Source organism: Theropithecus gelada, chromosome 2, assembly GCF_003255815.1.
Source record: "Theropithecus gelada isolate Dixy chromosome 2, Tgel_1.0, whole genome shotgun sequence".
NCBI classification, from domain to species: domain Eukaryota; kingdom Metazoa; phylum Chordata; class Mammalia; order Primates; family Cercopithecidae; genus Theropithecus; species Theropithecus gelada.
Window position 1 is genome coordinate 60187024 of NC_037669.1, and position 22492 is coordinate 60209515.

The 22492-nt window shown below is 41.6% G+C and overlaps 1 protein-coding gene across 1 annotated transcript in view; it reads right to left on the reverse strand.

Moving 5' to 3' along the window:
- ITPR1 (inositol 1,4,5-trisphosphate receptor type 1) overlaps positions 1 to 22492 on the reverse strand; it is a 354161-nt gene that overhangs the window by 176884 nt on the left and 154785 nt on the right. The window contains exons 11-18 of the mRNA XM_025375486.1: positions 19065 to 19160; positions 12637 to 12791; positions 9820 to 9919; positions 8650 to 8810; positions 7682 to 7823; positions 5542 to 5700; positions 3280 to 3452; positions 809 to 928 (exon numbers count right to left, since the gene is read on the reverse strand). Coding sequence (XP_025231271.1) covers positions 809 to 928; positions 3280 to 3452; positions 5542 to 5700; positions 7682 to 7823; positions 8650 to 8810; positions 9820 to 9919; positions 12637 to 12791; positions 19065 to 19160 — 1106 coding nt within the window. The remainder of the gene's footprint in view (positions 1 to 808; positions 929 to 3279; positions 3453 to 5541; positions 5701 to 7681; positions 7824 to 8649; positions 8811 to 9819; positions 9920 to 12636; positions 12792 to 19064; positions 19161 to 22492) is intronic.

Genomic DNA, 22492 nt, shown 5'->3' on the forward strand with positions numbered 1-22492 from the left:
AAAATAAATAAATTTAAAAAAAAAAAAAAGAAATAAATAAATTAGATAAATGTAAAAAAAAAAAAAAGATAACATGTCTTAAAATTACTAATAAAATGTTTTTAAATTAAAAAAAAAAACAAAAAACAAAAACAAAACAAAACAAAACAAAAAAAACATTTTACAGTGCCTAGAACAGAGCCACAACAAAGGATTACCCAGCCCGAAATATGAAAATACCTAAACTGAAAAACCCTGCAGTAGCCCAAGCCCAAAACTGAGTTATACATGAGAATCAATGCAGTATCACTAGCTCAGGACATAATTTAGTAATTTTTTTTAAATGTTGCCCATATTACTGGCACTGTAGTTCTCAGGAAAACTGTTCCTTTGCCAAAAATGAATTACTACTGTTAAGAAAAATTCTTCAGACCAATAAACACATTCTGAAGAGTAATAACTTAAAACTCCTCCCAACAGTGACTTAATCTTAACACTGAATATTAATTATGTCATTTGAAATTTTAGATTGACAGTCACACAAAGAGTTTTAAACTCTTAAAATGTAACTGTGTAAATTGCTCCCCAGTGAGTTTACGTGACTTTTAAACTTGTATGCAAAGTAAGTGACACTACTATGCAGAGGAGGCCACACCAAAATCAAATTCAGTAATTCTCCTAATCAAGACTTTTCCAATAGGAAGATCAAATGCCAGCCATGCTGACTTTAGATCAACTCAAAAAACGATAGGGCTAGGTTTTATTCCTCATGAGCGCCAACACAGAATGAACCACATGTTTTCCATCTAAACCCCGGCTCCCCACTCACTTGGTCTCAATCAGGATGTCAGCATTGGTGGGATTCAGTACAGCTTTACATATTAGCTCCTGGGTCACTGGAATCGATTTGTTCATGGAGACACAGAGGTCGGAGAGGTAATCTAAGAATCTAAACGGAAACAGAAACAAAACATTTTCCGTAGTTAGAGCAGAGGTTAGGCTCCTGGAGCCCAACCCTTCCTTAAGTGCACAGGTCCAATGTATCTTTACCAAGACATGTCAGCAGCATTCTAGGTCTCGATGCCAGTGTTTATGGCACCACCAGAAACCCACATGCTAGAAAGAAGGAAGAGGAAGCAAGAAGGAGAGACAGTAGTGGCTGTGGTCAAGGAAGAGGTGATGAGGCAAAGGTGAGAAGAAGGAACAAGACAAGAAAGAAGCTCACATAAGGAAGGTGTGGTGGAGATACAGGGGAACCACAGTGGTGAGAGGCAATGCCCCGATGTTTGGCTACCTGCATTGGAAGCCCGGTTAGGATCTTATTAGTGGAGTTCTGCTATGGAGCGTTAATTTGGGGAAATTACTAATTTCACTGTGCTTTAGTTGAGGCTCATCTATAGAAAAGGATAATGTGTCACTTCTGAGGGCTGTCCTGAGGACTAAATGAGATGATTAATGGGAGTGCTTCCATTGCTCACTAGCTGGCTCGTGAGCAGGCTCCAGAAAACGCGGGTTATTTTCATAGGTGTAGTAGGTGTTTTTACAGCAACTGTGTCTGCGCTCCATTGTAATCATTTGTGACACCCACACTGTAAATTGCTTCCTGCTTCAACTGAAAATGTGGGTCTTAATTAGAAGGACAAGAGAAGGGGAAAGAAATGGGGACAGGGTGTACGAAAGAGGAGCAGATCTGTGTGAATGAGATACAATCAATAGAATTCACTAATCTATAATAAAAATGGTCAACCGACAACTGAACTTGCAAGACTTACTGATTATATTGAGGGAGGGGAGTGTTTAACTGATAAGCAAGGGGTGCTAAAAAGTGAATGAGGCCAAGTGCGGCGGCTCCCGCCTGTAATCCCAGCACTTTGGGAGGCCAAGGTGGGCGGATCACAAGGTCAGGAGTTTGAGACCAGCCTGGCCAATACGGTAAAACCCCGTCTCTACTAAAAACACAAAAATTTAGGCCGGGCGCGGTGGCTCAAGCCTGTAATCCCAGCACTTTGGGAGGCCGAGACGGGCGGATCACGAGGTCAGGAGATCGAGACCATCCTGGCTAACATGCACGGTGAAACCCCGTCTCTACTAAAAAATACAAAAAAACTAGCCGGGCGAGGTGGCAGGCGCCTGTAGTCCCAGCTACTCGGGAGGCTGAGGCAGGAGAACGGCGTAAACCCAGGAGGCAGAGCTTGCAGTGAGCCGAGATACGGCCACTGCACTCCAGCCTGGGAGACAGAGCGAGACTCCGTCTCAAAAAAAAAAAAAAAAAACACAAAAATTTGCCGGGTGTGGTGGCAAGTGCCTATAGTCCCAGCTACTCGGGAGCGTGAGGCAGAAGAATTGCTTGGACCCAGGAGGTGGAGGTTGCAGTGAGCTGAGATCTCGCCACTGCACTCCAGCCTGGGCGACAGAGTGAGACTCCATTTCAAAAAAAAAAAAGTGAATGAAAACAGTGAGATCCAGTCATCTGCAACAACATGGATGGAACTGGAGGTCATTATGTTAAGTGAAATAAGCCAAGCACAGAAAGACAAACATTGCATCTTCTCACTGATTTGTGGGATCTAAAAATCAAAACAATTGAACTCATGGACAGAGAGAGTAGAAGGATGGTTACCAAAGGCTGGGAAGGATAGTGGGAGGGCAGCGGGGAGGTGGGGATGGTTAGAGGGTACAAAAAAATAATAGAAAGAACAAATAAGACCTACTGTTTGACAGTAAATGGGGTAATTATGGTCAATAATTTAATTGTACATTTTAAAATAACTAAAAGAATAGAATTGGATTCTTTGTAACACAAAAAATAAGTGTTGGAGTGGATGGATCCCCCATTCTCTAGGATGTGATTATTTCACATTGCACGCCTCCATCAAAACATCTCATGTACCCCATGAATATATATACCCACTAGGCACCCATTAAAATTAACAATTAAGAACATTGTTAAAAAAGTGAATGAGTGGCCAATAACTGTCATTTACTCTGCATCTACTAAGTGCCATGCATGTCACATGCATTTATTCTAATTTTCATAACTACCCATTTAGCAGATGAGGAAATTAAAGCTCAGGAAAAACCCAAGCTCATCCAGGTGGTACATATTGGAGCTAGGAATGCACCCCCCGGGTCTCATTTTAACACCATGTTCTTGCCACTACTCATCAAAGAGCCTCACCGGACCTAACTAATCAAAACTTGTCACTAGCAGCACAAGAAAACGTAGTAAAAAGCACCAGCTAAGTCCCTGCATCTCAAAGGCACAGACACCATCCTGCATTGACCCCACTCCCGCCTCACCTGGGCTCCCTGTTCTTTCGCACCAGGCTGACAAATGTGTCAATCTCTGCCGCAGTAATGTGTTTTTCCAGGAGTTTCCGATTATTGTGGAGCAGGGCAGTGATAGTGTCTTCGGCCAACACATCATAGCCAATCTGCTTCTGCATGAAGCCAAACTGCTTGGCTATATACTCCTTTATAGGGAGAGAAAAGAGACGTCAGCAGGAAAGATAAATGACAATATGGTTAAGTGTAGAATAAAGAAAGCAGGAACGTTTCCTGATGAGAACTACTGCTCCTAAGAGAAATTACAGAAGTGAGGGTCTTTCTACAACTTTCTGTCCTAGGGCAACAGCTGCAAACTCCTTCACATCCTTTATTTTACTAAGCCTGCCACACGAATGTAATTAAGCAAAATAGCCTGTATTTACATGGGGATATTTTATTAAGTGCACAGTATAAAGTTTAATCTAGTGATTTATGTTTCAAAAAGGTCCAAAGCTGGTTTTCACCTCTAAATGTATTCCTAATTCAAGAGGACTTAACTGTGCCCCCATTGACCTGCGCTGCTAAATAAACACAGATAAAGCCTACCTGGATATCTGAAACAATGTTACCCTGTTTCATTTCCTTTATTTGTGGTAAAAATACTTTTTTAAAGTCAATGAGTGCATAAGAAGTTCAGGAATACCTAAGAAAATCCATCGTATGCATGGAACTCATGAATACATCTCTGGTTTCTCTCTTTTGGGATCAGATATCACGTTCCATAGAAATATTTGTGAACTGAAGGAAATCTCTTACAAATACGTGTTTGTTTCTATTCAAAGATGCTTCCCTGGCCAAGAGAGACTGCTTGCTCAAAAATTCAAGTGGCCCTTGAAACTTGCTTTAATTTTTTTCCCATTAATTCCTAAATCCCGGAAACTATTTAGGATTAACATAATGAAAACAGGCCATGTTTTTCAGCCTGTACTCTATAAGTAGGCATTGTTTAGGAACTCATCATCTGCCAGCCGGCAAAGGATCCATAAACAACTAAGCAAAGATGTCTAATCCAGCAGTTCCAAGAGGGACTAGTTTGTTTCCTCATGTACAAGCAAAGTATCTTGACACACCCCACAGACCCAGATGTATCCTCATCTGAAGATGGGAGAGAGGAACAGAATAAAATCTCTCTGGCTATTGGATTATAGTATCAACGCACTGAAGGTGAATTTAAAGCAATCACAGCTTGCCACACTTCAAAAAAAGCACTATTCAAGATCAACACTATCTTTATGATGACACGACAAAAACCCTTAACTACAAAGAAAAAAGTCTAAAAGTCCAGGTATAGTGGCAGTCAAAACCTTAAAAACAAAAGCCTTTTGCACCAAAAGGCAGGGATAGTTCACATAAAGTGGTAAGAGTCAAGGTTATAATAAGCATCATTTTGTATGCCTATGGTACTCCATGTGGCACAAATTTTCTAAACCTCAGCACTACTGACATTTTAGGCAGGATAATTCTTTGTTGTGGGGGGATGTCCTTGGCACTGCTGGGTATTTGAGAGCATCCCTGGCCTCCCCTCACCAGATGCCAGTAGCACCAAGAAGTTGTAAAACTCAAAAGGGTCTCCAGACGTTGCCAAATATTCTTTGGGGGACAAAACTGCTACCCCCAATTAAGAACCAATGATGTAGCAATACAGTTCTCAGCTTTCCTTAGAATCTGAAGGTTGTTTGGAGCCCACAAAGAGGTTAGAACATTTATTTCATAGGAGACTATACATTGTGTATGTGTATATAAATACACACATACTATGTATAATACGTAAAATATAACTATGTATAAGATATATCTATAAACAATGAATTATAATGTCATAAAACATGAACCAGAAACCAAATAAAGATCATGTTTCTAGAAAGAGATGGAGGATTTTAAAGGTGGCAGGAAGAAAAGACTCCACTATATCTTTAATATAAACACAATGGCATCATCTCACCCCTAAGCCCTAAGGGAATATGCCATTAAAAATTCTATAAATGTAAAACCAACTCCAAAACCAGAAATCTCATAGAAAGCTGTCTGCAGAAGAGAATTCTCCAGTATGTTTCTTAACGATTCGGTAATAATATTATTCCTGGGCTTGTGTTTCCTTCCCAAGAGCAAGCTTAACACTGAACTATTCTCTATCCATTCTATAAATAGATATGTGACACTAAAGACTCATGAGGAAAGTACATAAACTTCAGGGAGGAAACTGACGACCACATCCCATCAATGTTTAATCCAAACCTGGTTCTTCCTGTAGTCTTGCTGCGAGTGTCTCAGCACCCTGTAGCAGAGCCGGCAGATGTGTCTGAAAGGAGCGTGCCGCTGGTCCCCGAGCTCTTCCAGCCGAAGCATTGGGCCATCACCGCAGTCTGTGAATGGGGCTTGTAACAACTTGAAGATCTGTTTGTGAAAATGAAGAGCAAAAATGGCAATCACTTAGGGCTTCAAAGCTAACTCTCTGTTTGGAAGTAACGCAAGCTCAAGGGTGGCTGGATTGCATCGGAAAGTTTCTCTATCCAAAGACACCCATAACCTGAACACTGCATTCGGCCCATCAGCTGAGATGGGGAACTCAATGAATTAAGTCTACCTGGACTTCACTGGTCCTCATATACCTAACAGCACAGTGTTTAGAGCGAAGTGTTTAAGAACACAGACAATGGAATCAGCAGATTCTAGGTGGAAACACATACCTTTATTACTTCCTAGCAGTACACATCACAAAGTAAACCCCCATTTCCTTACCAGCAAAATGGAAATAATAATGCCTGCATCACAAAGGTGTAGTAAGGATGTAGTAAGGTGTAGTAAGGATGAAAGTGGATGATAATTTTAAGTTGCACTAGTGCCCAGCACAAGTAATCAATGAAGGCTCCTGCCATGAGTCAGTTATTTTTTGCCTCTCAGGAATTACTACTGTACAAATGAGCATGGGCATCAAGCCAGAGGTCTAATTTGAGAATCATCACATGAAACAACAGCTGGACATTTACTCTTGAACTGGAAATTCTTGTTGAAACATGATGGATTATTAATAAATTCTGTCTATCGTAGACCAACATGAAAAAAATAATCTCAAATCCCATGTTCCATGGGGAACAGTGGGACTTGTAATGGTTTCTCTTTTAGCTTTGGTGGCCAGGAATTCCCATGGCAAGCTTGTGGGCTAACCTCTAGTTGGGTTATAGAACGACATGGTATGCATCTCTGTGCATTTAATCTACTCTGGATTTGTCACTTTACTGCCTGTAATTTGTCTTTATACTAGTTTATTTACATTTACATCCAACAATATCATCTATGTATTTCCTGTCAACCACTACTCATTCTTTATGGAAAGATTCTGTGGTGACTTATAGGGCCCTCTATAAGAGCCTATATAGGCCTTCTGAGTGTATAGAATATGCCATACTCCCAAATGTATGAAATAACCTTAAGGTCACATTGCACTTTATATTATTTTTGAGGAAAATAAAGTTGTCAACTGAATGTTTCTTGAGGTTCCTAACAGGTAAACTCTCACATGATTGACATCCCACAAGTATGGTAAAAATCAATTGAACTGAACTATCAAGCCATGAACAGACACTGAAGAACCTTAGATGCATATCACTAAGTGAAATTTGCCCATCTGAAAAGGGTACATACTGTATGATTCCAACCATGTCACATTCTGTAACGGGAAAACAAAGGAGGCAGTAAAAACACTCATGGCTGTGAAGGGTTAGCAGGAAGGACAGATGAATAGGAGGAGCACAGATGATTTCGGGGCAGTGAAGCTATTCTGTATGATATTATAATGGTGCCTAAATGGCATCATACATTTATCAAAACCCATAGAAAATAAAATGCCAAGAGTGAACCCTAATATAAACTATGGACTTCAGGTGATAATGATGCATCAATGTTGATTCATCAAATTGTCACAAATGTCTCACCGTGATGCAGGATGTCGATAGTGGGGGACGCCAAGTATGTTGGGGAAAAGGAGATATGGGAATTCTCTGGACTTTGTGCACAATCTTGCTGAGAACCTAAAAGTGCTCTAGAAAATAGTCTATTGAAAAATCAATTCATCAAGCCTTTGAGGTATCACCAATATCCCTTTGAGGGAATCACCAATATCCCTCAATGATCCCACTGATTTCTCTTTTTCTTTTTTTTTTTTTTTTTTTTTTTTGAGACAGATTCTCTCTCTGTCACCCAGGCTGGAGTGCAGTGGTGTGATCTCAGCTCACTGTAACCTTCATCTCCTGGGCTCAAGTGGATCCTCCTGCCTCAGCTTCCCAAAGTGCTGGGATTACAGGCATGAGCTACCGCTCCTGGCCATCCCACTGATTTCTCATAAAGCCAAATCCCTAGTATGCCACATCTCACCAACCTGCTTGAGAATATTCTGTTCTCTCATCAGTTTCTGCCGTTCTCTGTTGGGCTTGGAGAAGACAACTTCAAGAACATCTTGACCAGAATTAGTTCCACCAGTGACAAAGTAAACCAAGTCTTCCAGCAGCTTGGTTACAGACCTTAGGAGGAAAGAAGCTATTAGAGACAGATGTGCTCAGTGTTCAGCAGGCTGGAAGCTTTGCCTTGGAAGCCTTCTGGACTAATGAGCCAGTTAAACAGGGGCAGACCCACCCTTTCCAATTTCTTTGAAACTGATAACCAAGGCCAAGTACCACAGAGAGTGAAAGACACAAAAAGAATCATTATCCACAAAAGGATGATCATCTTTATGAAATATCAGACACAAAATTTTATCTCAGAGTAAACTCATTCCCTGACATTTAGTAATGTGGTTCTAGAGACCAACTTAGAGACAGAAAGACAGAGACAGGTCTTCATCACTTTATTATTATTATTATTATTATTTTTGAGATAGAGTCTCACTTTGTCACCCAGGCTGAAGTGTAGTGGTATGATCTTGGCTCGCTATAACCTCCACTTCCTGGGTTCAAGCAATTCTTCTGCCTCAGCTTCCGAGGAGCTGGGATTACAGGCACCCACCACCATGCCTGGCTAATTTTTGTATTTTTAGTAGAGACAGGGTTTCACCATGTTAGCCAGGCTGGTCTTGAACTCCTGACCTCAAGTAATCCACCCACCTCAGCCTCCCAAAGTGCTGGGATTACAGGTGTGAGCCACTGCGCCTGATCCTCATAACTTTAGAGAGTCAAAAAATGAATGTAAAAGTACTATTTCTTAAAAGTTACAAATTGAAGGCACCCATAAATGCCAAGGCCTGCTACCCCGCGTTCAGCTGACCAGAGTCACCATTCTCTCCCTCCACCATGGATGTCAGAAATTCTCAGTGGGGGAGGACGGCTGTGCTGAGCACATGGGAGTGCTCACCTCCTTTCATTCTGGGTGATGGTACCCTTCTCCAGCTTCCCAGCAATGGAGCCCAGCACCTTGCTGGCATCATTGGCAAAGTCCAGGTCCCGAACTTCAGCAGGAGAAACGGGAACTATGGCAAATGCTTCCTTATCCTCCTTCACAGGAGAGGTGCCAATCTGAAATTCAAGGTGGTCCTTGTGAGATAATCTCTTAGATGGGAAGGGTAAGACTCTAATCAAACACTACATTTACAAGACATTGGCTGATCCCAAGATATTGGAGCTATCTTGCAGTTAAAATGACATAGGAAAAAAATCTGGAAGGATGTACTCCAAATGGTTAACAGATGTTATCTCTGGAAATTGGTACTATGGGGACCAGTGAGGCAGAAAAGGGGCACTACTATCATTTTTAACTTCATTTGTTACAGGGAGCATGTCAGATTCTCATATTTAAAGAAGATGTTTGTAAATACATAGAGAAAAAGCAAATATGGAAAATGGTAATTACTGACTCTAAGTGAGGAGCATTATAAGGATAGACACTGCACCATTATTTCAACTTTTCTATAAATCTAAAAATGTTCAGTAAAGAAGTGAAAAATTCCAATAACCTTCCCCAATGCCACAACAAAATAAAAGTTATATGAGAGCGTCCCTCCATTTTTTAAAAGAAAAGCCCCATGTATATGTATTTATACTCTGTGAGCCGGGAGACAGGGGAAAGGAGAAGTAGGGAGAGAAAGTAAAGGGGCTGAGAGAACATTCATGAAATAAAAGTGTATATTGAAATACAGAGAGGAATAAATAATAGAGATTGGGGAATCAGAATCAACTAGAGAATCAACTAGATACTTGATGTACCTCATGATACAAGAAAACATTCCCCAGCTAAATTATCCTTCAGACAGTCATGAAATGTGGTTGAAATCCAGATAATTGCTCAACCATTAGGGCAGAAGCCATGGAATAAAATTAAAAAGTTCTAGTTATTTCAAAAGCCCTAGGTTTGCTCCACTCAGGTCTCTTGGAAACTATTCTTTCGTCACATTCCAGTTCGGCCATGACCACACTCTCGCCAAAGCAACAAAACTCCACAGCTCCATACTCCCTAATGTGTCCTCAAAGAAGCCCTTTCATTAGGAAACACAAGACCAAAAAGAGACAGGCAAGTCCCAGGACTTACTTTTAGCATCACGGGCTTTTCTTCTTCCTTGTCAATAGGAATATTTGTGCTGTGAACCCAGGTATTAGTACATAGGTGTCTGAGCCGAACATAAGAGTTCCTAACAGCGAAAAAAGGAGGGTTTTAGGAAAATAAATATTGAGGTTTACTCTATAGCCCCTAGTCTAGAATATAATGTATCAAAATATAAATAGGAAAGTGGTTTCCCACTGCATACACTGGGTAATACACACAAAGGGACAAATGGTTCTGGTCCAAGCCACACTCTGATGCATGTACAATAGAAAAGCATTCATAATGACTCCACAATTACTGTTATATGCTATACTTCTAAATATAAGATCATACTCCACGAATGAGTGTTTCAGCATAAACAGAGCGTGAGACAGAGCAACAGGAAGTACTTACGGGGCATATATTAGTGCTTATAACAAGAAATAATAATACAGCAATGATTGAAATTTTCATATGGATCAGTGAAACAATAAATTACATCATAAAATTTCTGGAAAAAAATGAGTATTTACTAATCTTGAGGTAGGGAAAGCCCTTTGAATCATGTGACAAAATGTAAGATTCCTAAATTTTAAAAGTAAAAGATGAATAACTCTCATGACATAGTTTAAATTTTATATCATCTATATAGAAAAAAAAAAAGAACCATCATAAATCAAGTTGAAAAAATATCACCAGAGCCTGGGAAAATAAAAGAGTAGCGCATTGCATTAAAAGGTTGTTACTCTACACACAAAGGGCTGTTACAAATCGATAAGAAAAATATGAATATTGGAAGTGACAATGGGAGAAGGACACAAAGTGGATTTAATAATGAAATACAAACGACCAAGAAGCATGGAAGCATAGATTCAACCTCCTTAGTATATGAGTTACACAGGGTAAAACAGTATCATTTTATTGTATCATATTCCAAAGATCTTAAAGACTGATAAAACCCAGCATCAATAAGACCTTAGGGAAGTAAGTCCTATGTATTGTTGGTGAGAGTGTAATCAAGTAAAACTCTGAAAAGAAGTCTAGAACCTTGTAGAACACATAAAATACATCTATCCTTTCATCTACCAGTCCTATTTTCAGGTATTTTTCCTTCAGTGGTGATAGTACAGGTACAAATGAGGCAAACAGATGTTCAACAAAGCATCATGTATAATAATAAAAACTGTAAACAATCTGATATTTCAATAATGGACTTAATAGAACACAATTCTATTATATTCTATTGTTACAATGTAATATTAACATATTACATATTAATAATTACATTAATATATTGTATTAATACAGTATAACAGAACAGTCCAAATATGAACCAGTTAATACAATATTAACTAGTTGATACTATAGTTATTTAAAGATGATTACAATTGACTACATCAGTTCTGTTTTTTTTTTTCCTTCGGAGACAGGGTCTTACTCTGTTGCCCAGGCTGGAGTGCAGTGGCACAATTTGGGCTCACTGCAACCTCTGCCTCCAGGTTTAGGTGATACTCCCACCTCAGCCTTCCAAGCAGCTGGGACTACAGGTGTGTGCCACCATGCCTGGCTAATGTTTTGCATTTTTTGTAGAGTCGGGGTTTCATCATATTATCTAGCTGGTCTCAAACACCTGGACTCAATCAAGTGATCTACCTGCTTTGGTCTCCCAAAGTGCTGGGATTACAGGTGTGAGCCACTGTGCCAGGCCTGATCACAATTATTTAAAACGATGACAATTGATATTCATTTGTTTGGAGATATGTATAAAACATAGTATTCAGTTAAAAAATGTTTAAAATAGCTTATGATCCCATCTATAATAAATGATACAGTCATCTCTGTCTGACCAGAGACTTGTCTAAAACTACATAAACCAAAATGTTACCAGTAGCTACCTCTGAATGGTTGAAACACAACTAATACTTCACAAGGGGCCATACGTGTAATCCATAAACAACACTGACATTTCCATTAACCAACATCGTATTGAAGAGTCAGAATTGCCCAGACAACCCTATCTGTCTTAAACATTTAAGATTTTGGGTTCTGCTATGGGACCACTAACTTATGATATGTTGCTTAAACTCTCTGAGCCTCAGTTTCTTCATCTACAAGAAAGAGTGACAGCATTACCTATCTCTCACTGGATTTTTTGAGAAAGATTAAATTATATAACACAAGTGGAGTACTTAGTTTGTGCCTAGCATGCAGTCAGCGCTCAATAAGTATCAGCCATTATTATTAATATTGTTGATTCTGTTAAGAGTAAGCTTTTTCCCCCATTTATAGTCTAGTTATTTCCCCTCAAAAAATGCATTCTTAAGCAACAAAACTAAAAGTTAAATTTTAAAAAATAACAAGATTTCTGATCTAACGTCTCAATACTTGTTAATAAAATTTACTATGCACACAGTGAACTTTAGGTATTTTATCTTCTAGAATCTTTCTTTTCAATGGTTTATTCTATTTCCATTCAATTTCCTAGTTTCCTCTACTCCTTTCCTTTTTCCCCAAACCAAAGGCTCTCCCAAGGTTTGGGGAAGGAGGAAGGGAGTAGAGAGAACTAGGAAAATTGAGCTACTTGGGCTTAAGGTTTGGCTTGTTTACCTAAATATAGCACTTCTCATTCAACTACTGAGAACTTACCAGTGGTGAGCCATTAAAAAAATTAGTTGCCATACTGGGCAGCCAGTCCAAACCTTTCATCAAATCCTTTATAAAAATCTAAAAGAAAAGGCAGTAAAGATTTGGATCCCAAGAAACCTGGTCAGGCCACCCATACAAGACCTGATTCTTTGGGGATAAACAATTTTAAAATCATACCTTGGGACAAGGCTGTCGCCTCCACGGAGAGTGGTGGGGTCTAACTCAAAAATGGAGGAGATGTCATTGCCTTCGGGCACAGAGACCAGGGAGTACACCATCTTTTCTTGGGCGTTCCGCAACCTACTTCGAGAGGCATCCTGATCAGGGTCTACCTGAGGAGGTAAAGTCATCAAATCAAGAACTGTGCATGCCAAACCCTTCATTCTCTACAATTATTCCACAATCCACAGGAACGGAGAAGAAAGGATCGTGAACGTCAGCAGTTGGCAGCAAAAGGACCACAGTTACAAAGCAGTCCTAAAAGATGACAACTGGCCATGCAGCCAAGGATATTTACACTCTACCTCTTTGTGTTGCAATAAAAATGTTCTGGCTGGGAGTAGTGGCTCACGCCTGTAATGCCAGCACTTGGGGAGGCCAAGGCAGGAGGATCATGAGGTCAGGAGTTCAAGACCAGCCTGGCCAAGATAATGAAACCCCATCTCTACTAAAGATACAAAAAATTAGCCCAGGCTGGGTGCAGTGGCTCAAGCCTATAATCCCAGCACTTTGGGAGGCCAAGGCAGATGGATCACCTCAGTTCAGGAGTTCAAGACCAGCCTGACCAACATGGTAAAACCCCATCTATACTAAAAATACAAAAATTAGTTGGGCATGGTGGCAAGCACCTATAATCCCAGCTACTTGGGAAGTTGAAACAGAAGAACCGCTTGAACTCGGGCAGCAGAGGTTGCAGTGAGCTGAGATCGTACCACTGCACTCCAGCCTAGACGACAGAGTGAGACTGTCTTTAAAAAAAAAAAAAAAAAAGTTTCAACAATGTGGAGTTACACTAATAGATGACCATGGAAGGAGTGCTCTAGCTGATTAAAAAAAAAGAAAAAAACTCTACACAGGTACAGCCATCCGCAGGAGCTCAGGGAGAGGGGATTTTCAGGAAACTCATCCTGCAGATTTGATTATCGGTAGCTGTATTCATCTACAGTGACAATTGTCTACTGACAATATGATACAGTGACTTCCCAGGAGAAAAACTAAAACAAAATAAACCTGAATCCAAGTGTTTGTAAGGAGCAACCCCAATGCAGCCAAAAGAAATATTTGAGAAGTCAGCGTAGCCCTGAAAAAGATGTCCATCATTAATTGAGAGGGCTGCTGATGACAGGTCTGGGAAGACGGGCCTCTGCTGCGACATCAGGGATTTGCCTGAGAGCGAAGAAAATCTCTGATAGCGAAGGCTGAGGAACGATGATGAAAACTTTCCCGAGAAACTAGAAAAGCACATTCTAGGCTCAAAAGCCCATTTGCCTACAGAGATTCAAGGAGGGGGCTTAGACATGGAGCCTGCTCAGAAGGGCTTGGCCAGCTCGCTCTCAGCCCGGCAACTGTACATTGGGTGATTTTCCATGTCTAACATCCTTGCAGGATGACATCGTCCACCTGCATCTACTGAGGAAGCACATTTTGTCACTACAGCCTGCTTTTCTTAGGCTGAAGCTCTGTCTCCTTTCCAGACAGGGAGGAAGAAGACTTCACCAGGAAGACAAAGGAATCAAAAAACGGAAATCAAATCAAAGGCAAAGGAGAGAGAATCTAACTTCACGGGGCCTGAAATGCAGGAGCGCAGGGCGATAGCCTGTCAGTTCAGCCGCGACTCCCAACCTCTATGTGTGTTTTTTTAAAAAAGGTTCTTTTAATACCCAAAACCTGTATCTCTTCTCTGTCTCACGCTTTCTCCTCTAATCACTCGTCCCTTTACTTGAACAAATCCCAGACCCTTTATTCTATCTACGCTAAAGGAAGAATCACCTGGAGAGCGACAGAACACTTCTAAAACCTCAGTTTAGGAGCAAGAACTTTGAGTAACATTTGTTCTCTCCTAACCACCTGGCAAAGCACTCCACATGCCACTTTCAAAATAAACTCTGACCCGGTTATGGTTTGAGACACAGAGCTCAGCTACAGGCTGGCAGTTAAGTTTCAGAGACCTGTGGGAGTCAAGAGGAAAATCACAATTGCATTACGTCCACTGTGTCTGGAAACGCGACTGAGAGGCAGCGTCCTGACATCCTTTCAGTGTGCAGTCGGCGCCTGCCACCTAGTGGGAAGAAAGGCACATGTGCAGAAGCCTGGCAGAGGAGCAGGAGCCTCTGGTGGTCCTTTTTCTCCCTCTGGCGCCAAGCAAATGTCTTCAGGGTCCTGAATTTAGAAGGACGAGCACCACAAAGCCGAGTGAGGTCCGAGGCAAAAACCACAGGCACTGAAGCTGTTCTTAGGGAAACCAACGACCAGCATATAGAATGAGGCGCCTCCTCTCCCAAACTCAAACAACTCGAGGTTTTCCACCAAAGTTTCCAAACCAAGAAGAGTATGAGGGGGGTGGGGTCCTCCTACTACTAACATCTTGCCACAGAGGCAGATCTGTGCTGTTGGCCGTGTGGGTGTAGGGTAAGATCCCCTCTCCACACACCCCTCCTCCACACGCAGCCCATCTCCAAACAACATCGAAGTAGCCAGAGTGATGCAGTCTAGATCTGCACCCAAGGCTGCTGGCACATCCGCCTCTCTGATACCAAGAAGCACAAAAACGTCAAAAGACCACTGAACTCTGAGGGAGCCTCAGATGCAGGATGAGTCAGGACCACTCTCAATGGCTGCTTCCTCCTCCGTACCAGGAAGATCCTGAAACCCGCCCTAACTCCTTTTATACGCTGCTGTGCAGCCCAGACAACCTGGTGGATGCAAAGGCACTAAAAAATGCTAATGATCTTGGAGAAGTTGAAAAATGCCACTTGTACAGATGAAGGAATTGAGGCTCAGAGAGGGAAAGTAACTTGTCCAAGGTCACACAGCTCATAAATGGTACATCTGGTATTTAAACTGTGCTCTTCCTCCTGCACAGAAAATGCCAGTCTTCCCTCCCATACCAGGAGGCCAGGAGAGCAGCCCTCTACCCGTCAGAGCACAAAGTTCACTTGGACATCAGCGCTCACTGAAAGGAGCTGCAGCTTGCCTAATCTCAGAGGTAAGACTTCCTCTGTGTCACCACAGACGGCAGCATGGAGACCACCGGATGTCGGCCACACAGAGGCAGCTCCTTCTCTGGAAATAAAGAAGGTGCAAGGACAAGAACCGTCCTCTGAAACACGATGTCCCTGCCAGTCTAAGTGTTCAAACAGTAACTACATGAACATGGTGCAGAGAAGTTTTGCCAGAGTTCCTCATGCACTGACAGAGAGTTAAACTAGGTCAGGGTTTTCCAAGCCATATTAACTGTGGAAGCAAAGCTTTCAAAATGGACTCTAGAAACAGGGGTGACCAGGATGAAAAGAAGGAAGGTGAGTCTCGGGTACCCCAGTAGGGAGCAAAAAGGGGAGGAGAGGCTCCCCAGCAAGTCCACAAACCCACAGCAGGAAGGTCTCAGCTAGAGTGTCTTTCAAAGCCAACATTTCACCAACACATAACTAGAAGGATAACCATGACAGCAGAATTCACAACTCTTTCCAAGGACAATTACAACTTAAATTCCCTTCACCCAGTTCCCTTCATTAATGTGCTTTAAGAAAATCCCTCTATTTTTTTTTCAAAATCTTGCCAAAAAAAGAAAGAAATACCCTCAATATTACCTTCCAGGTCCACTGAGATCATTGTGAGACACACGTCAAACCCAGAAGCAACTGTTTTTCCTTAATCCTAGACCAGAATCAAGCACTCCACAAGAAAACTGTCTTACTTACACCCATCATTTCCATGTAACACAACCACTGCCTTCTTCAACCCATAAATGTGGACACCTGAAGTCCAAAGTGTCTACATATCAGCATTACTTGGCAATAAGGTCTCCAGAGAAAGATACATTTTGCACTTAAAATTCTAAACCATATTATACACTAAAGCCTATTTCTGACCTTGCAGAAATCAAGGACTGATTAGCTGAGTATCTAATCACACGCCAGGTGCACCACGCCTCACGTGTTACCGCCATAGCCTCAGTAACACTATCCACCTCACATACTTATTCCCTGAAAAAGCTGTGTGAGTCATAGATTAAGGTCAATAGCAGTAAGACAATTGGTTTTAAAAAGTCCATCTTCTATATGGGGCATCACTGTCTCCAACCCTAGGAGTCTTCCAAGTGATACCATGAACTTCTCCAACTTAGAAATGGAGACTCCGTTACTACACACAGAAATACCATCATGAACAACAGTTCCTGGACTAATCAAGACACAAAGGACTACGGTCCCTCTCAAGGGAAGCACAGAACATGATCGTGTTTTAAGGGCGCCTAAGGTTTCTCCTTCCCCAGCACTCAGTGACCGCAGTGACAGTTTCTTAAATGCAGCTCCAGATCATTTGGCCGCACCCTACCAGATGAAGACAAGAAAGCTCTTGTCCATACTTACTGAGGGCTGAAACTCCAGGCATTCTTCCTCAAAGTCAGGGTCTACCTGATGAAAAAGAATCATTAGGAAATTAAAACATCCATTGCTTTCTTAAGGACTGGGCCCCACTTGCAGGAGACTTCAAAGCCTGCAAACATCCTTGACCAGCTAAGAACTTGTCCATTCCCTCTGTTCACAAAACCAGCATGCCACAACAATGACACAGGTCACACAGGTACAGCACACATGGAACATCTACCAGTCACCAAGAGATGGCTCTCAAGTATAGACAGAGGAAGACAATGAATTCACTGGCAAAGCAATAGTTAAAAGCCTGAGCTGGATAAAAGATCAATACACAGTCACTGATAATCCTGCTTATTTTTAGTTAAAAATAAAAAATTTAGGCCTCCAGCAAGAGCTACATTAGCCTCAAAACATAGCAGATAATGCCACCACCGCTAGTCTTCAGGAAACCACATAAATCATCTCTCACAGCTGATTAGCTGGGTCTGTAATTCCCTATGGCTTTATCTTAAGTTTGAACTTAGACTTTTTGATCTTCAGTTCTTACATATATCAAAATCACCACTTCATGTATTAGGCACCGTAGGGGGCTGAGCACACTTAGAGCCAGCCTTCCTCGGGTTAGGCACAGGAGCAGTGCTGACACCCACCATCACCTTGGAAATCTCTCAGCGGTCTCATGGGTGGTCCCAGATAACAGTGGGGGTCTTTTGATGCATGACTAGAATCTGATAGAAATATGCATCGTACATCTCCCAGCAGATTGGAGTAAAACTCAACATCTGTCACACAGTAGGATGGCTCCTTCATGTTATACAAAAATTAAAAGGTAAATTCCTCCTGTCCTTTAGCACTGAGTCTTTCGTCTCCTCAAAAACTCTTCACAGACTTTTTTTTTTTTTCTTTGAGACACAGTCTTGTTCTGTTACCCAAGCTGGAGTGCAGTGGTGCGATCTCGGGTCACTGCAACCTCTACCTCCCATGTTCAAGTGATTCTCCCACTTCAGCCTCCCAAGTAGATGGGACTACAGGCGTGCACCACCACACCTGGCTAATTTTTGTAGAGACGGGGTTTTACCATTTTGGCCACGCTGATATTGAACTCCTCAGCCTCCCAAAGTGTTGGGATTATAGGTGTGAGCCACTGTGCCTGGCCCCTTCACAGACACTTAAGGTATAGTTAATTTCTGTGATGTTTTGACATTCCTACAAGTAAAAGACAAGCCACTGTCTATTCCACTAATGCTGTTTTTCTTTATAAGATTATTGTAAGTAATTATAAGATTATCCACTTCTTTATATGTCTTAGTGCTTCTGGTTCTACATACCATGTTTCCGCTGCAGCCTCAGTCGCTCATGCTAGGTGTGGGGCTGGTAGACAAGACGTGGGAAGGGTAGCATATAAGAGCAAAACGGAAGATAATACTGAAAACCTAGACTGGCATTATCTTCTTTTTTTTTTTTTTTTTTTTTTTTTTTTTTGAGACGGAGTCTCGCTCTGTCGCCTGGGCTGGAGTGCAGTGGCCGGATCTCAGCTCACTGCAAGCTCCGCCTCCCGGGTTCACGCCATTCTCCTGCCTCAGCCTCCCGAGTAGCTGGGACTACAGGCGCCCGCCACCTCGCCCGGCTAGTTTTTTTTGTATTTTTTAGTAGAGACGGGGTTTCACCATGTTAGCCAGGATGGTCTCGATCTCTTGACCTCGCGATCCGCCCGTCTCGGCCTCCCAAAGTGCTGGGATTACAGGCTTGAGCCACCGCGCCCGGCCTGGCATTATCTTCTAACTTACTTTCTCCCCACATCTTGATCAGCACCCCTGTCACCTACTAAAATGTGGTAATCATTTTTGACTCTTCTAGGGAAATGAGGCAGAAAGAAACAGAAAAACAGAAGGAAAAGCAAAGTGACTGAGTGTATTTCCCTAAGCCTTTTACTACACGATGGCTACAGCGGAATGAGAAAAGGTGATGAGATGCGTCAGCCTTGAAAGAGAAAACCACAGGGCTGCTGCTTACCTCTGCTGCCAAGTAATGCCCCGTGGCCAGGTGCTTGAAGCGGAAAAGGCTGTTCCAATACCCTGCTCCGCCCCGACACGGGTCATGCTGGACCACCTGCAAGAATGATCAACAGGAGTCAATGAAACGTCTACCTACACTAGGAAGACATTAAATTGCAGGCATCACAAGTCATAGTTCAGGAGTGGTATTTATAAGCTAGAAAAAAAAAATCAGCATTTTCAACAAACCCATTGCCAGCGTCACACGTAACATCCAAACTCGAAAGTAAGCAATGTCTCTCCAAAGAAGGCATCGAGTCTCCTAGTTAACATACAATGGTTGGAATAAAAACTTCAATGGTTTTCGGGTTATTTGCCTTAGCCATAATGAAGTAGCAGATTCTGAAATGTTTCTACAAAAAGCACAGCCAATAAAAAGGGCTTTCATGGAGAACTGTTAAAGCCATCCGCACATGTACTCATGCACGCAGGCCTGTGCTCTGAAATGTGAAACTCAGTGCCTGGGCCAATGCATCAGAAAAATAAATGTCACATCAGCTTCTGGCCATGACAGAGTTAACCAGCACTGGTAGTTGGTGCCATAAACAATCAGACACTGCAGAGAATAGATGAGATTGCCATAGACAACTAGAAAACTGGATAAAATATCCCAAACAACTGTGTTCACACATTGGACAACTGGTGGTGCACAATGGTGATCTCTGAGAATAGGGAAACAAACGAGGCCAGCTCAGCTATTGCTCTGAGTTTCTACCCAGGGGTCCTCTCTGGATGGCAGCATGAGGAGGAAGAATCCAAGCTGAGGGCACTAAGCTCATGGAGTTAAGGAGACAGATCAAAGTTGAGGGAGACTGAGGCAGCTAGAATTTGTGGGGATGGAGTACTAATGCATACAGAACTACACACAGAAAAAGCTCTGGAACTCTGCATAGGAGCCTCCCTTGAGTTTTTGGCTGAACATCAGACTGCATATGCATAAGGCAAGACCCTATGAAGCCAAATGAAGAAAAACAAGGAGTCTGAACGCTGAACTTTCCCAGAGCTCACCCAGGGCTGGGAGGAGTCCTGATTCTGAAAAGCCAAAGCAGAGAGATCACGTGGAACACCCTGCGCATTAGTACACACATCAAAGGGGTCCCATCTTGGACGGGGAGCTAAACTAGCCCCAAAATTAACTCTACACAACACCTGGCTGAATAAAGCTTGAAAATAAGCCTTCAAAGTAGCAAAGGGATCCTACAGGTCACTTTAGTGTATAACAAAAGAAAATTCAGTACTCTTTAAAGGAACAACAGACTCCACATACTCAACAAACTTGTATTACAATGCTCAGTAAATAAAGGACTAGACAAAGAATCAGAAAAATGTGAACCATGAACACAGGACCTGTCAGACAGTATCAAATGACCCAGCACGTCTGTGGGGGTTGGTCAGGCAGCAGGGTAAACACACAGACACAGACAGACACAAACATACACACACACACACACACACACACACACACACACACACACACACAGGCATATCATAATCAGATTAACATAAACCAGAAATAAAAAAGAAAAATCTTTACAGCAGCTGAGGTAGGGGGAGGATGCAAGGCAGAGACATTATATACAAGGAACACATTTTTTTACCCATCAAATAATCACAAACAATGCAAGCCAAAAGACAATGGATCAAAATCTTTAAAGAAAGTAAAAAACTGTCTACCTAGAATTCTATACACAAAAAAAGTCCTCCAAAATGAAGGCCACATGGAGAAAATGGGACTCTGACACACTGCTGGTGAGAATATAAAATGGTGCAGCCATTCACTGTGGAAGGCAGTCTGGCAGTTCCTCAAAAGGTCAAAAATAGAATTACTATGTGACCCAGAATTCCACTCCCAAGAGCCTTGAGAACATACATCCACATAAAAAGTTGTATATCAATGTTCATAGCAGCGTTATGGAGGAGCCAAAATGTGAAAACAATCCAAATGCTATTAAATGATAAATGGGTAAATAAAATATGGCACATCTATACAATGGAATATTATTTGGCAATAAAAAGAGATGAAGTACTGATACATGTGGCACTATGAATACACTTTGAACATGTTATCTGGTGTGGTCTCAATGTGTGTGTCCTCTCATCATTCATAGGTTGAAACCTACCCCCTAAGGTTATAGTATTAGAAGATCGTTTACATTATACTTCACCTTTGGGAGGTGATCAGGTCATGAGGCCGAGCCTTTATGAATAAAAACAGTGCCCTTATACAACAGACCCCAGAAAGTCCCCTCTCTTTCTGCCATGCGAGGACACAGCAGATGAACCAGGAAGAGTGCCCTCACCGGACACTGAATCTGCCAGTGCCTTGATCTTAGATTCCCAGCCTCCAGAACTATAAGAAATACATTTCTGATATTTATAAGCAACCCAGTTTATGATAGTTTATAATAGCAGCCCGAATTGGACTAAGACATCATCCTAGGTGAAAGAAGTCAGATATGAAGGACCACATATGGTAGGATTCTGTTTATATGAAACATTCAGCACTGGCAAATCTATAGAGATAGGAAGTAGATTAGCTACCAAGGGCAGGAGAATGGGGGATATTTAAGGGGAAATAGGGAGTGACTGCTAATGAGCATAATATTTATTTGGGGATGATGAATAAGCTACAGACATATAATGTAAACCCTGGCTCATTACTACAAATATAAATACACGATGTTGTCTTCTCTCTTTTATTTTGAGGGGCACTTGACTTGCCAGAATCCATTTTAAAAAATGAGAGAAAGAAATATTCAATGTCTCCCTAAGCAATTCAGGAGAACAAGGTGAAAAATTGCTTATAAAATGGTATCAACCATGCAAAAATATCCTGTTCATAGAAAAACAGCTCAATGGAAGTAGGCACATTAAATTAGTGAAACAACACTTCACTTCTGCCCTTGTTTTCTTGATTTTCTATATTTCCTTAGTTTGCATTATTACTTTAAATTAACTCTGAAAGATGAGAAAGTCTCCATTTTTTTTGGTACCAATATCCAAATCACACATGAGAAGTGGTTTTGAGAGACTGTTCTGAATGTAAAAAACTCTGTGGTGGGGACCATGGGGGCATCAATCTTCAATGATAAAGTTCAAGACCAAATTCTGGCTCTCAAGCAGTTTTGTTTTTTGCAGGTTTTTCTTTGGCAAACAAAAAGTTTTATTTCAGAAACTGAGTTCACCATTTATAAATACACCAAAACATAGTCAATGCAAATTTAGATTAAGCATATGTACAATATTTTAACAAAACAACTTTTCTTTTCTGAGACAGGGTCTCGCTCTGTCACCCAGGCTGGAGAGCAGTGGTGCAATCTTGGCTCACTGCAACCTCCGCCTCCCAGGTTCAAGTGATTCTTGTGCTTCTGCCTCCCAAGTAGCTGC